The sequence below is a fragment of the Coptis chinensis genome, chromosome 9, assembly GCF_015680905.1.
Source record: "Coptis chinensis isolate HL-2020 chromosome 9, ASM1568090v1, whole genome shotgun sequence".
Classification (NCBI taxonomy): domain Eukaryota; kingdom Viridiplantae; phylum Streptophyta; class Magnoliopsida; order Ranunculales; family Ranunculaceae; genus Coptis; species Coptis chinensis.
This window is the reverse complement of record NC_141464.1, coordinates 53,220,442-53,235,078: the sequence shown is the minus strand read 5'-3', so window position 1 is coordinate 53,235,078 and position 14,637 is coordinate 53,220,442. Positions and strand designations below refer to the sequence as shown.

Here is a 14,637-nt window from a genome sequence, read left to right as displayed (position 1 = left end):
CGACAGCGTAGCTTATGGGGATATGGTACAGGGAACTCGCCCAAAAAAATATGACACCGAAGGGCCCGACACGACAATCCTATCCTATCTGAGTTTACCCATCATTGCACTTGGGACGACCCGTCCGTAGCATCATAAGGAGCACCTCTCTTTTGAGGTACCAAAATGGTCACTGTTAATGAATCCTTAATGCAACACAAAGTAACAACGTAAACTTTATTGAACCTTTTCCAGGAAAAATCATGTTAAGAATTTCCCATGACACAACTTCATAGCATGCAAAGAATTGCAAGATGTAGGACTTGTGTACACAAACTTGGACAAATAAATTATCATAAAGATTTCAAATTGAACTCAGAAATTTCAGATTGAATTAATGAATTAAAGTAAATTAATCCAAAGACACTACTAAATACCTCAAATAGTTTAAAACCTAAACATCATTAATGTATCTCAAAGTACAGATGTTGTTGATGAAATATGAATAAATCCTAATAGAATTCCTAGTAATCTTCCATCCTAAGGAGATATTTTTCATCCTTTGATCTCTTTGTTGTATTCATTTTCCTCTGTTTCTGAATCTTTACGGGGTTTTTTTGATGGACGATTTTCTTCAACAGAGTCTTCATCGTCTTCTAATATATCCGTAACGCTGAATGAAGGGAACTTTTCTTTTATACTATACTCATTCAGCTTTAACTTTGAAAATATACTCTTTTCCCCAAGATTCTTTTCAAGCTTTTCTTTAATTTCTTTGATAGTTTTTCCCGCTTTTGACAAAATAAATGTAGGTACGGTTCAATTCTTAACTTTGTATCATTCTATAAAATAATTTTTCAGATTTAGTCATGTACTTGCCTCTAAGTCACTCCATTATTTTTGGATAGGAAACTCGACTATTTTCTCGCCTTTTTACCAAAGGCGACAAAAGCTATTTGATCTCCCTCTCATCTTGTATGATAGTTTAAGTAGGTACCGTTGATGTTTTAAAGTTGGAATTAGTAATGAATTATAAAACCGAAGATGTAGTATTTATTAGTGATTCCTTTACCTGTCTTGTGGAGTCTTGTATGTTGTTTCACAATTAGTGCAAAAAGTTTCCGATCCTTTGTCAACATGCTTATAAGTGCAATTCTCGCATGATTTGTAGCTCCACTGGTTTCCAAATATCTTGACAAACTTTGCCCTGCAAGTGAATTGCTTACCCTGCAAAAAATATGTTTATTAGTTCAGTTTTTATTAATTTCATCACGGTATTATTTAGGCATTTACTTGGTATACCTGATTGTGTGTTTCTTTTCCTAGTGAAATTAGCTCCGAAATTGAGACTCTGTCTTGATTCATTAGTTCCTTCATTGAAGTAGGCTCGTCTGTCACTGCTTGTTCAATTTGAACTTTTGTATTTATAATTTGATATCTACGAAAAACAAATTAGGGATAAGTCATATTTGTTAATGCTTTTGTGAGGAATAGTAATGCTTTTGTTAACGATATCACCTGTTTCTCATCTGGTCGACGTGGCCAAAATGTTCCAAATTCAAGTACAACTTTGTTGCAGATGTTAAACAAAGTTTGTATTCCTCTGTAAAATATGAAAATTCAAAACATTAGATTTGTACTTACTTCCATTATATATGTTTAACAGCCTATATAACTGATGATTAAGAATTGTACTTACTTCCAATCATTTTCAGGTATAATGATGTGATGATGAGCATCATATCTTCTTCTTGATTGCTGATATTTGCCAGTCTATCGGAGTTGTCACCCCATAAAGCTATAGTAAGCTCACTTCCCCTGATTACGTATTTACATAGTTAGCTGTGTAAGAAATTAAGTTAAAAAATAATTTATGTAGATTTTGTTTACCTTTCGTTTTGTATTGTGATTTCCCTAAATCCTTGAGGTTTCTTTGGCCCGACTCTGATAAGTTTTCCTATGAAATCTGATTTGTAGACATTGTTAGAAATTAGTTATAATAAACAATATAGTATGTATAAAGAACTCACCTTTGGTATAAAAAACTGAGATATCCTTTGCTTTCATAAGATCTTCAAATTCTACGAACGAAAAATTATATCTGTTGAATGTCGTCCCAATTTCTTTCGAAGGAGATACTATAGTATCTTTTGTGAAAGAAATAATGTACTTAGATCTTACTGGACGATATTTTCGGTTGTTTCTTTGACTTCAAATTTATCAATTACAAATATGTCTCCTTCTATCGGTTTCTTTTTCAAACATGTGTTGGATTCTGGTGAAATCTTTGCATGAATTTGATTCGACCGCACAATGTAATATAAGTGGATTAAAATTCAAAAATTATTTTGATATAAAAGAAGTAATTTTTTGAGTCTGTTTCTACCTTTTCGTCAAGTAGCAGCATGTGTAGACCATATGATTGTGTCTTGTCCGTAGATTAACAGCTTCCCACATTCTGGCTTATCGTGCTCGAACCTTCCAACTGTCAGATTTGTCGTTTACCTCATCGAAAAAATTGAATTTTCCAGTCATAATGTTCTGTTACAGTATATCTAGCTATTAGAATTACAATTGTTATCACAATTATAATGAATATACAACCGTTTTGCTATGTATGCATGGACAGATGTATTATTATACCTCTGTCAAATCAGATTGAAAAATATTCAAAGTATGAGGATTAAAACTCAATTCAACACCTTCGAACTACAAAGAAAAACCTAGCACTTGAAAACTATAAATTGAAGATCTAACTTAAGAGTTCACGAAGATCCTAAAAGTTGAAAATCAGATAAATAAACATACAAATAGAGCTAGCTCTATTAAAAAATCTAATAAGATTGAAAAAGAATCGAAAAAATTGAATTTTCCAGTCATAATGTTCTGTTACAGTATATCTAGATATTAGAATTACAATTGTTATCACAATTATGATGAATATACAACCATTTTGCTATGTATGCATGGATAGATGTATTATTTATGCTGAGTTCATGGATTAAAATAACAACAGTTTACTAATACTATTAAAAAATCTAATAAGATTGAAAAAGAAATTATTGTCATGTGTACTTTTTTCTCAGTAGTAGCTCTATAGTTTTCTGTAAATTATATTAATCGGTTGTGTTGTATTTATAAGTTCAAGGTGTTGTTCTAGTTTTAGAAGTGTACTGTTTTGGAGTTGTAACCGTATGTATAAGTTTAATTAGGCAATACTTATCAAAATTTGAAACTGAACATAGGTAGAAGTTGAATTAAGGAATACTTCTCTAAATTAGAATCGGATAAGTATAAAAAATAGAATTAATTTTAGTATGGTAAATGGCGGACCAATCCAAGTTTGGCCGTATTTGATTTAGTGCAAATCTAAGTGAGTTAACAACAATTTAAACTTGTACAGAGATTCGCTAGAACAGCTCAAACTCTAGGTGCTCTTCAGTGTTTTTAAACTTAGGACACTTGGCCTCCTCTTGCTGGCAGGCCATTACCATTCCGGCTTGATGCATTGTCCTCCTGCATCTATTGATGCTCGACCCTTGTATATGGTTCCACCTTGGCGTCTTTAGGATTCGGCCTTTAAGAGAATTATTTTTAAGATTAAGAACTTGAAGGTTAGACATTTGGTAGAGGAACTCTGCTATTCTCCGATTATATTGTTGTTATGGAGATCGAGGTGCTCGAGTTCGCTCAGGCTGCTAAGATTCTGAGGTAAGGGAGCTGAAAACTCATTTTGACCTAATGCAAGTATCTTTGTTCCTAATGCAAGTATATTTCTATGTTTTTAAGAGTTCCAATTCTTGATTTTCCGAAGTTCAACTTGATACAAATAAGCGATATGTTCCAACTCCTTAAATAGACAAATAGCTGGAGCAAAGTTGGAACTGCTAGAAGTTTAAGATTGTTATATGGATGTTGGCGAGCGAGCTTCCAAAGAGTAGAACCTTGGTTTAAAGTCACTTTAAACAATCATAATTAAAGTCAAAACAGAAAATATTGCCGATCAGAATTGCCCGAAGTTCATGAGCATGAATCTGAGAAAATATCCACAACCACGCCTCTCGAGAATGGGGTTTTTCTCGATTTCGAATCTAATATGTTTACTCCTCCTACCATTAATGAAGCTTGTACATCAAAAAAAAAAAACTCAGCTAGAGATAGGAGCCTATGCCTTCCAAATTCTTTTTTATCTGTCTCTGACGCAACTGTAGTACGTTAAGGTAGTGAGTCTGATTAGGAATCTTCTCCGCCTGTTTGTGAGTGCTCATCTTGGTTGCCGGAGCTCCAAATGAGTGCGAAGTTAGATCGTTTTCAAGCTTACTCGAGGGGAAAGTGCAGTTTTTCCATCTGGAGCATGCAGGGACCAGACCTTACAACACGGTTGTTAAGCTCTGTAGTCGCTCCAATAACCTGCGATGAGAAACGAAAAAAAATCAGAAGGACAAAGAAAGATAGAACTAAATACATGCATAACAATAGTAAATAGGAAAACAGAAAGCCTCACCCCTGATAAGCATCTCGCTATGTGGGTGTTATCCATGAAAGTAGATTGGTCAGCTTTCAAGGGTCCCTTTTCAGGACATATTTCTATGTTTTTAAGAGTTCCAATTCTTGATTTTCTGAAGTTCAACTTGATACAAATAAGTTTATATGTTCCAACTCCTTAAATAGACAAATATTTGGAGCAAAGTTGGAACTGCTAGAAGTTTAAGATTGTTATATGGATGTTGGCGAGCGAGCTTCCAAAGAGTAGAACCTTGGTTTAAAGTCACTTTAAACAATCATAATTAAAGTCAAAACAGAAAATATGGCTGACTGTAATTTCCCGAGTTCATGAGCATGAATATAGAAAATATCCACAACCACGTCTCTGAAAATGGGGTTTTTCTCGATGCTCGAATCTAATATGTTTACTCCTCCTACCATTAATGAAGCTTGTACAAAAAAAAAAAAAAAAAAAAAAAAAAAAAACTCAGCTAGAGATAGGAGCCTATGCCTTCCAAATTCTTTTTTATCTGTCTCTAACGCAACTGTAGTACGTTAAGGTAGTGAGTCTGATTAGGAATCTTCTCCGCCTGTTTGTGAGTGCTCATACTAGTTGCCTGGAGCTCCAAATGAAGCGAAGTTAGATCATTTTCAAGCTTACTCAGGGGAAGAGTGCAGTTTTTCCATCCGAGCATGCAGGGGACCGGACCTTACAACACGGTTGTTAAGCTCTGCGCGATGCGCTCCAATAACCCGCGATGAGAAACGAAAAAAATCAGAAGGACAAAGAAAGATAGAACTAAATACATGCATAAAAATTGTAAATAGGAAAACAGAAAGCCTCACCCCTGATAAGCATTTTGCTATGTGGGTGTTATCCATGAAAGTAGATTGGTCAGCTTTCAAGGGTCCCTTTTCAGGATTTCCACCAATGAAAAACTCGGGGCTCAAAACAGTATGAACTTGAAGAGGTAAGTTTCCAATACTCGGAGTATTGGTATCATCCTTTTTGCATGGTAGTAACCTCTCCAACTGCTGCTCCAGTTGCCTCTCCAACTGCTACTGTGGCTGGAAAGGCATTGGAGCAGAATCCTTCTTTTGTGGCCACCCTTGCTGCCTCGATACCCTTTGCAACCAATGTTCTTTCTTTTCTTGTTTGTCGGATATGCTCGTAGCATTGGTTTCCAACACTTTAATTTTCTTGAATGTATCAGTCCTAGCATCCCCCTTTCGCTTGTATGTAAAGTGTGATAATCTATACTCTAGACACTACAAAAATACAACATGAGTTTAGGTCATCAACACTGTGGTCAAAATACTCATTGCTTCAAGATACTCGTATCGGTTTTATCATCGACTTACTTAATTAGTGACACCGTGATAAGGCCACTGCAAGAAATTAGATAGATCCATAGTGGACTTCTCTTTCTTAACAAAAATCTCAGTTTCAATTTTCAAAAATAAAAACTAATATGTATAGCAATGTGATGACAAACTTGGTTCTTATGACTATGTTTAACTTAAGATCTTTCCCCCGCCTTCCTTCGACCATCAATATATTTGAAAGACCACATTGTATTATGCAACTTCTTCTCTTTTCCTAACTTTTAGGATGTTTTGACACCAAAGCACCATATTTTTGAAAACTATGTCAATCCATAGTATCGAGATGTATTGGGGAGACCATGAAATTAGTTGTTTGAGATCCGCACTTTGTTGACATGCTCTCATCGACCACGCGGTTGCTTAGTTACTTAACTAAGTAGATAAGTGAAGCAACTAAAGACACCTTTTCCCATCTTCTCACTAACATCTTAATCAATCAGGTTACTTTGTTAAGCGATGATGGGACTATTCTCGGAAAGATAGTAAGTACATGAAATCATCCGAAGATGTCAAGAGTGGTAGTAACGATGGAACTAATCGCTCATCCGGTTGAGATTGGTGAGGAAAGAACTTACCAAGAAGGTATCAACTTCTTTTTGATACCATGCTCTTTGATTCTCATGCATTTTACACTATTTGATTGTCAATGACATAACGAAGGTATGCAAATAAGGGGTGTCGCAGTTCTTGGAAGCCTATGCTCCAGAGCATCCCTGAGGAACTATAAGCTGTTGAACTAACTTTTCATATCCATTATTTTGTAGGAATTAAAAATGCCATTCTTTTGTATCTATGCCCTAGTGCCTATAAAGATAGCTATTTATCATTGATCTTAATCATGCCCCTTTATTATATTTCAAGTTCAATTGTATGCATTTGAGGTTTCAGAACTTTTAAGCATTTTTTTATTGCTCTAATTAAAAGTTACTGCTGATTTCAGTAGCAGGGACATTGTTTCGTGTCATAGAAAGCATTAAACATGTTAGCAGTGTTATAGAAAATCAAGTTTGGAGATTTTATATTAGCTCCCATCTAATCTGATGATATGAGCCTTAAGGAAGTTGAGCTACAGACTACAGATTAACGAAGTTAATCTGATGATGATGATGAAAGTGTAGCAGCTTATCAGGCAGTACGTATAAGGACGGTGGTTTACCAATTTGTCTCATGTGTCAGTGTTCAAAGCCTGACAGTAAAGGATAGGCTGCATTAGGATATCTGGATATATTCCGTTGAAAGGAGATTTTCCTATTAAACAATGTAAAAAAAATAAAATCAGTGTCTAAAATATAAAAAATATAATAATCATTTGTTTTAAGAAAATACCTTTGAGTGTAATAATATTCAGATTGAATTGAAAACTTCTTTATAGACAATGTTTTGTGTATGTCCTTCAGGCTCGTCCCCATTCCTTCTCGATTAAAAACTCAAATCCCTCTCATGAGCTTGTTCTTGAAACGGCAACATATAAGCGCCATGAGTGAAAACCGGCGTTGGCAAATATATTCCAACTTTTTTTGAATGTTTGTCCCCGGCTTTTGTTTATGGTCATAGCTTAAACAAACTTTAATAGGGAATTGCTTCCTTTGAATTCAAATGGCCATTTTCAGATCGCTTGGGGACAAAACTATTCTTGGAATAAAGATTGGATCTCCTACTGCTCCTCCGTGTAATAATATTAGCATATATCACTTTGGAAGCCAATTTTGTGACGATCATCCTAGTCCCATTTGCATCCCTCGACTCGATTAAGGTTTCTCATTAACATGATCGGAACACCAATTTTTTAAATCCGGTTTGTGGTTTGGTATGCCGGAAAATTCTAGAGTGTTTAAGAATTCCGCCGGGTATAAAACATCTTGTTCAAAGACTTTTACCTTGAATTGGACTTAGTGAGTCCAAGACTTAAGTATCTCTTTAGTTCTCATTGGGAGTTCTGAAATTATTGTGGAGTTAATTTCATCAACTATTTGTTCCTCGGGGCTAGAATGCTTCTTTCTTTAAGATATTGAATATTTGTATATTTGTTGACCAAACGGATATATGCATGACACAATATCTTCTCTTTGGATTATCACTATCCGAATAAGGTGTCTTACGGAATTTTGATCCAAGTTGATTCCACCTCGTCACTCATTCTAGAAGTAGGAAGATTTCATTCTCCAAGGTCTAAAACCCATTTGGTAAACTCTTCAATAGACTTTGTTGTAGCTGATTCTATATTTCCATTCTTCAGTCGATGTTCTCAATTAAGTGAAAGACTTTGCAGTTTTTTCCATAATTTTGACTTGTTGATAGAAGCATCAACAACATTAGTTCTTGTGCCTCTTGGAATGACTGGTAATATCTATCTGAAATCTCCTCCCATTAGGAATGTTTTACCACCAAATTCTTTGCCTTGTGATTTAAAAAGATCCTCCAGTGTACGGTTTACTGCTTCAAATCCATGTCTATGAGTCATTGGTGCTTCGTCCCACACTATTAGATCAGCCCGTCTGATAAGGTTGTGTAATAATGTCCCTTGAGAGATGTCACAATTGGTGTTTTCATCAGTCGGAATAACAATTTTAAACCTAGAGTGAGCAGTCCTTCCACCTGGAAGTAGGAGCGCAGCTATCCCAGAAGACGCAACTGCAAGAACAATCTTTCCTTCGTAACCGAAGTTTAGATATAATTGTTTTGTAAAGATATGTTTTGCCAGTTCCTCCAAGATCCGCATTACCTAATAAAACACCTCCTGATTGAGATTGAACTGCATCATTAACAGAGTTGAATACCTCACGTTGATTAGCGTTCATTCCGTTGTTAAGAATCTCATATTCTTTTCGCAACTCATTGCAGTTGTAGTCTAATTCTTCAGCAATCAATCTGTTATCTGTGGAGATCCTTGAAGACATATTAAATTTCGGGAAATCAGGAATGTTTGTGAGAGATAATCCTTTTTCAGCCATAATTTGTTCAATCTCACAGAGAGTCTCATTTCTAATCTGTTCTTCAGTGAGTTGGAGATTCTCATTATTGTTCTTCTTTCTATATCAAAACAAAATATCTTCTCCGAGGTGCTTTTGATGTTTCTCCCAAAGTTTTTCAGGATATGTCACCCCACAAAACAAAATCAATGTGACGAACAATTGTCTCAAAGATTTTGGAACTTGCCAATGACTTGCTTCCTCCATAGCGTCATCCCATTCACTGTCGTCCTCAAGTAATCCATGTGCCTTGATATAAAAATGAAAAATTAGAATAATAATGTAACAATATGAATTGCATTTTAATAGTAAACCATCATAAATGAGCTAAGGTTTTATGATTAATACATACTATTTTTTTTTTTTGTTTCAATATCTTTTTCTGATGAAATGTTTTTACATATAAATGAATTCTCGATAACGTGTAAACTCTCCTCTTATCTTAATTTCAGTAATACATTCATCAGAGTCCTTGATTTTCAGCATATATTAGAATGTTAGTTTCAGCAGTAGTACATTCGGAAGTGAGATAGTTAAGAACTGCAGAGGTGAAGCATCATCTGAACCCTAAATTCACGCTTCTATTATACAAACACCACTATCGTCACGGAAGCAAATGTCTACAATAAACTGCCGAAACATTAGAGCGAGTGCTTCTTGTAAAGAAATAAAAATACTCTTCACCCCGGTTTTCTGTTATGACTTTACTTATATTTGAAATTCAAAAAATGCGCAGGCAAATAGGTTATATTAGAATGCACGATAATCGAGATATCTATGATGACGAAGATCTGGATCATATGGATGAACCTGTTAGTGAATTTGTTGCTCATTGTTAGTGAGTTTGTCAATCATTTAAGGTATGTTCACTTCATTCTTGAGGCTTGGCTAGCTTCGGAGATGTTTACAGTTACTGCTGAAAAGAAAGATGATGGAGTTGATGAGTTTCTATTGTCTTCTTGTTATTATTTTTCTTCTAATGTATTCAAATATTCATTGCATTTAATGGTCTTTTAATTGGAATAACTGTTTTGCAGGATTGGTTTCACGAATCAGGTGGGAGACATCCCATTAGATTGGGCATTAGGGGGCATTAGAGGACTTTTTATCATGCAAAATATGTGGTGACTTGGACATAGAAATCTTGTTGAGACAATTTTTCATTGGAGATCAATTGGGATGGGTGAGTTTTGGTATTATCTGGGAGGTGAGGTTTTTTTATTAGCTCGCAAAGGAGAGACTTGAGACAATTTTGGATCTGTATTTCATAATGGGGAGATCAATTGGGATGGGGCAAGTTTGGTCATATTGTTTCTATCCAAGATAATTGTATTTTTGACTTATTTTTGGCATGTAAGTATACATAGTTATTTAAAGTTTTGTTAGACTAATCGAATCTTTATCGGGAATATGCTAAGGGTGCCAAGATTTCATAATGGCAAGCATCGAGGGAACATAATGGCCAACTCGCCAACTACAATAATTGTCATATTGTTTGCTATCCAAGAACTGACATTGTATTTTTGACTTATTTCATATATCTTATCAATATACATTGAGTTATTTAATCCAGTTTTGTTAGTTGTTCTCTAATCTTTATCAGGAATATGCAAATATGAATGCACGTACACCTAATCAAATGAACTGAACTGTTTCTTTTATTATGCTTGTTGTCCACCGTTGTATCCTTTAACAATTCAACTAATAGAAAGGAGACTAAAAGAAGATTGCAGACTTTGTCAAAGTGTACGCCAAAGTTTTGTGTATATTTGCAGATTTCAAATATACACGAAACCGGTTTTCTGTTATGACTTTACTTATATTTGAAATTCCAAAATGTGCAGGCAAATAGGTTACTAAAAGCCAAGAACAAAATGTTGTGTGCGAAGTTGTGTGCTGTTTTTAAAACATGAACATAGACTCGAGAGGTTTTGAATCAAGACATATGAATCGGTTTGAACTTCTAAAAGTATATCACGACAGATTTTAGGCAAGAAAACAATATAAAAAAAAAAGTTAATATGGAATATGTAATAAAATATACGACATCTTTGCTCGAAAGTTGGATAAACTTTTCCATTAACAGTTTTAATATCTTCATAAGACAAAGGACCTTTGACGATATTCAAAGACATAACCCGCAGATAAAATCTCTCCGAAGTAGGATGTGCGTAGTAGACCGCCCAATTTTCTTCCCATTTTTCTTGGTTTCCACTTCCTTTCCTTCTTATCCCATACGAATTGAGTAGGAAAATCGACATACGTAAGACCCATAGCTAATTCTGGATACTCAATATTTGCTTTAAACCACTCTGTGAACTTGGTTTTTGATGAAGATTTCCTATTTAATACATCTCTTGCATCATCTCTCTCACTATAATAAACCAAATGCTCACCTTCAAGATGGAATGGTAACCTTTCAACGCCTGGTCTTCTGTACTGAATATCAAATTTCAATAGTCTCCAAACCGCTTCAGAAGCAGATAAGAATCGGCGATCTAAGAAATTTGCAACTTCATCAACGCCCTTTACTATTTGATGAGTACTATCTTTGTCTCAGTAACCATGTTTTCAACAATAATTGCAGTAGCCATCCGTCCCTTCCCTTGTTAATGTATTTGAAAAGGTATTTGATTGATCTTCCCTTATTGCAGTGTTCCACATTAATATGAGCTTGGTACTTAACTATCAAATCAACATTGTGTGGAACAACCCATCTATTATCAACTTCTATATTCTTCTTCATTCCCTTTCGATTGTTATTTCGCCTCCTGTAAACTGTGATGTCATTGTCGTCAATAGTTGTTTCTTCACTAAACGGTCTTGGATAGAACTTAGTACACTTTTTCTCATTCATGCAAGGGGAATCTAAGTTTTCTATTCCACATGGCCCATGTATCATGAATTCTAGCACTGAATCATAAGCAATTTTGTCACCAATTGGGTCAGGTAACTCTGCTGATATGAGCTTGTTGATTAGTGAAGGAGTAGTAGGCTTCGAAGCGTTGTCCAGAAAAAGTAAAATGTGAGCGTGCGGTAAACCTCTCTTTTGGAATTCAATAGTGTATAATGCTGCAAAACATTAACAAAACCCGTATTTATTAATATTTTCATAAAATATTATGAATTTTTAAATTAATTAAAAAAAGTATAGTATATAGGTTACCTGCCCAAGCCTTCCCAAATTTCTTGCGCTTTTTGTAAATCAGCATCGGGTTCGTGCAATTTCATCTCAAAAACTCTTTGCAACAATATCGGAAAGTCTTACGGTTTATAACCGGGGAGCTATCATGTCAATACATCTCTGGATTTCTCGGCCATTTAGGGTTGCATGTAAAAGTAATGAAGAGATCCGGGGAACCTGTGCCTGTGATATTGCAATGGCATCTTGATAGTTCTGTACCATGTACCGCGGACCACCTGTGAAAGATGAAGGAAGAACTAACCGTTTGCCTACAGTACCAGGCCTCGTGTCACCAACAACAACTGCATCTACTAATCCTTGATACAATTCTGCCCGAATCGTTTGTTGATTATTTCGAACCCAATCCATTCTATTTTGTTCAACAGCTGTATAAGAATCTACACAAAGTTGCTGTCTCAATTTTTTCCCACGAACTATAGTCTGGCCTTCATTGCGTCTGAGTTGTAATCTAAAAGCATAGTATTCTCTCATGCTAATATTTTTTCTTTTTCCAACTACTGCATTGTTTCTATATGGAATGTCAAGTCTGTATCCATCTTCAGCATGGGGGAACAAAAGTGGATACTGCATTGCCATGAAACTTGGAAGCAATTCGTTGATTCTCTTCAAGCCAAATCCTTTTTTGTCCACAATAACATCTCTGTGCTCGTTAAATTCATCACCATTGCCAACGATTAGACCAGCTATCTCTTTTGATGATGGCAAATTATAAAGTCTTCCATCTTTTTGTCTTCTATTAATCAATTGTATGCTGACGTCGGCCACATGACATTCTTTAAATCTATCCCTTGCCATTCTATAAGTCTTGGTGAGTTCGTTGGTAACATTCAACATATTTATCAATCCTTGAACAATGCTAGAATCTAAAGCATATTTTGGATTCCTCTTAACAATTTTCTTACTAAGAGAGTTCAACCTGTGGGTGACTTCATTCATTATCATGATCATGTATGTACAATTGCAAACCTTGGACGTACTCCTTCAGGTGGAAGCAATGTTCCAATTTTGTGGTGATTTTGCCCTTTTATTTTATAAACAAAGGGTGCCTTTCCATCATTAACTGGGCTCTGAACTTGTCCACCAGTAGATGTGAATGCGAACATTGAGTTGTAAATGCCGATGTTTTCCATGTAATTTAACGATTTTGACCCTCCATTGCAATCCAAAAGATTCTTCAAAAATTTCGAGTATCTTTTAGAAGAGGCAATTGAACCTTTCCATTTCGACAACATATGGAGAATTTAGGATTAATAGGTTTTTGCTCCTATCATTCCTTTCTTTCGTACCCGCATAATAGCTCAAGAGTTGAGAACATATGGATGTTGGACATCCAAAATCCAAAGGCTCAAAACAACTTCCCCGCAAAGCAAAAAGTTAATAAAAATTAAAAGAATTTAATTATAATAAGAATATAAAACATTGTTGTAAGAAAATTACTTTTATGTGAGACATCTATTCCACATGAAATGGAAACTTCGGTTTCATTGTCCACTTCAATGTCGAAATCGATCCACTCATTTGTGATAGGTAATCATCATCACTTTCATCGTCAATGTAATTATCGTTTCCAATGCTCTTCAAATTCAGCATCTCTTTTCGTTTAGCTCTATTTATTTTAGCTTCTTCTTGACTTGTTCCGGGCATAGATACTGTTTAAAAAATAATAATATGTCATTTAATAAAGTATTTGGTGCTATAAGAACAATAAATTGAATACATAAGAAGAAAATATTTACCAAAATGTTTCATTCTACTAAGACGATTAGATTTATAACTTCTCTTCTGTGTTTTCCTCTTTTGTTTTCTTTTGACTGGGGTAGACTTTGTAGTTGTTGTTTTTCTAACTGATACTTGATGTTGACCTGCAATTTAAGAGTAACATTAGTATTATGAATATATAAAGTTCTTGTCAGAATCGTTGTAAGTTAAGACATACTTTCTTGTGAAGGAACAATGTCACCAGAAGTTTCTTCCATATTATTAGGCTTGGTCTTCTTTGGAGAAATTTGAATCTCTACTTGAATTTCATCCGAATCTTTCTCTGCATTAATGGGTGCTTTTCTTTTCAACTTAGCACGCATGTTGTGAAACCAAGTAACTATGTTTTTTTCTGAAACATTACCGTGTTGATTTAGTTCAGCTTTCAAATTGTTAATTATCTCTTTATTTGGACTTCCATTGAATTGATCAAATACTTGATGTAGTTTTTCAAGTTGGATTGTTGTTGGTGTCCATCGCTTTCTGCTGGATAAATTCTCCTCAACTGAAATCATGTAGAACAGAATACTGCTGGAAGCCTGGAAAGAAAATGAGTCAGTTAAAGTAGAGAATCAAACAAATATGTGAATTTAGTGATATTTCTTGTGCACGTGGTAGTGTTACTTACTTATTTTGACTATACCGGTGCTAGCAAGTTACCCTTTCATAGCTAAGCTTTCTGGGCTCAAACTGTAGTTTTACAGCTATAGAGCATCTATTCCACTTGCTGATTGAGGGAAGTTTACTCGGAAGAATTTCATTGAGGACATTATATTACCTCACTCTTCTTTGGCAAGTTTGCTGCTAATGGAGTTGAATACCTTTCTGAGTTATTAAGATTGATCAAAAGGCATT

At 35.0% G+C, this 14,637-nt stretch overlaps 1 protein-coding gene across 1 annotated transcript; it reads right to left on the bottom strand.

The window, feature by feature from the left end:
• Positions 1 to 534: 534 nt before the first annotated feature.
• Positions 535 to 13,154, bottom strand: LOC147476673 (uncharacterized). The gene is made up of 13 exons (XM_086585792.1): positions 12,991 to 13,154; positions 12,120 to 12,940; positions 11,384 to 11,891; positions 11,216 to 11,258; positions 8,980 to 9,068; positions 8,585 to 8,880; positions 8,233 to 8,499; positions 1,870 to 1,945; positions 1,679 to 1,797; positions 1,498 to 1,582; positions 1,282 to 1,417; positions 1,052 to 1,206; positions 535 to 679 (listed from the first exon to the last, which is right to left on the bottom strand). Exons 1-13 carry the CDS (start codon positions 13,152 to 13,154, stop codon positions 535 to 537), a joined length of 2,904 nt encoding a protein of 967 aa, XP_086441918.1.
• Between the last annotated feature and the right edge of the window lie 1,483 nt (positions 13,155 to 14,637).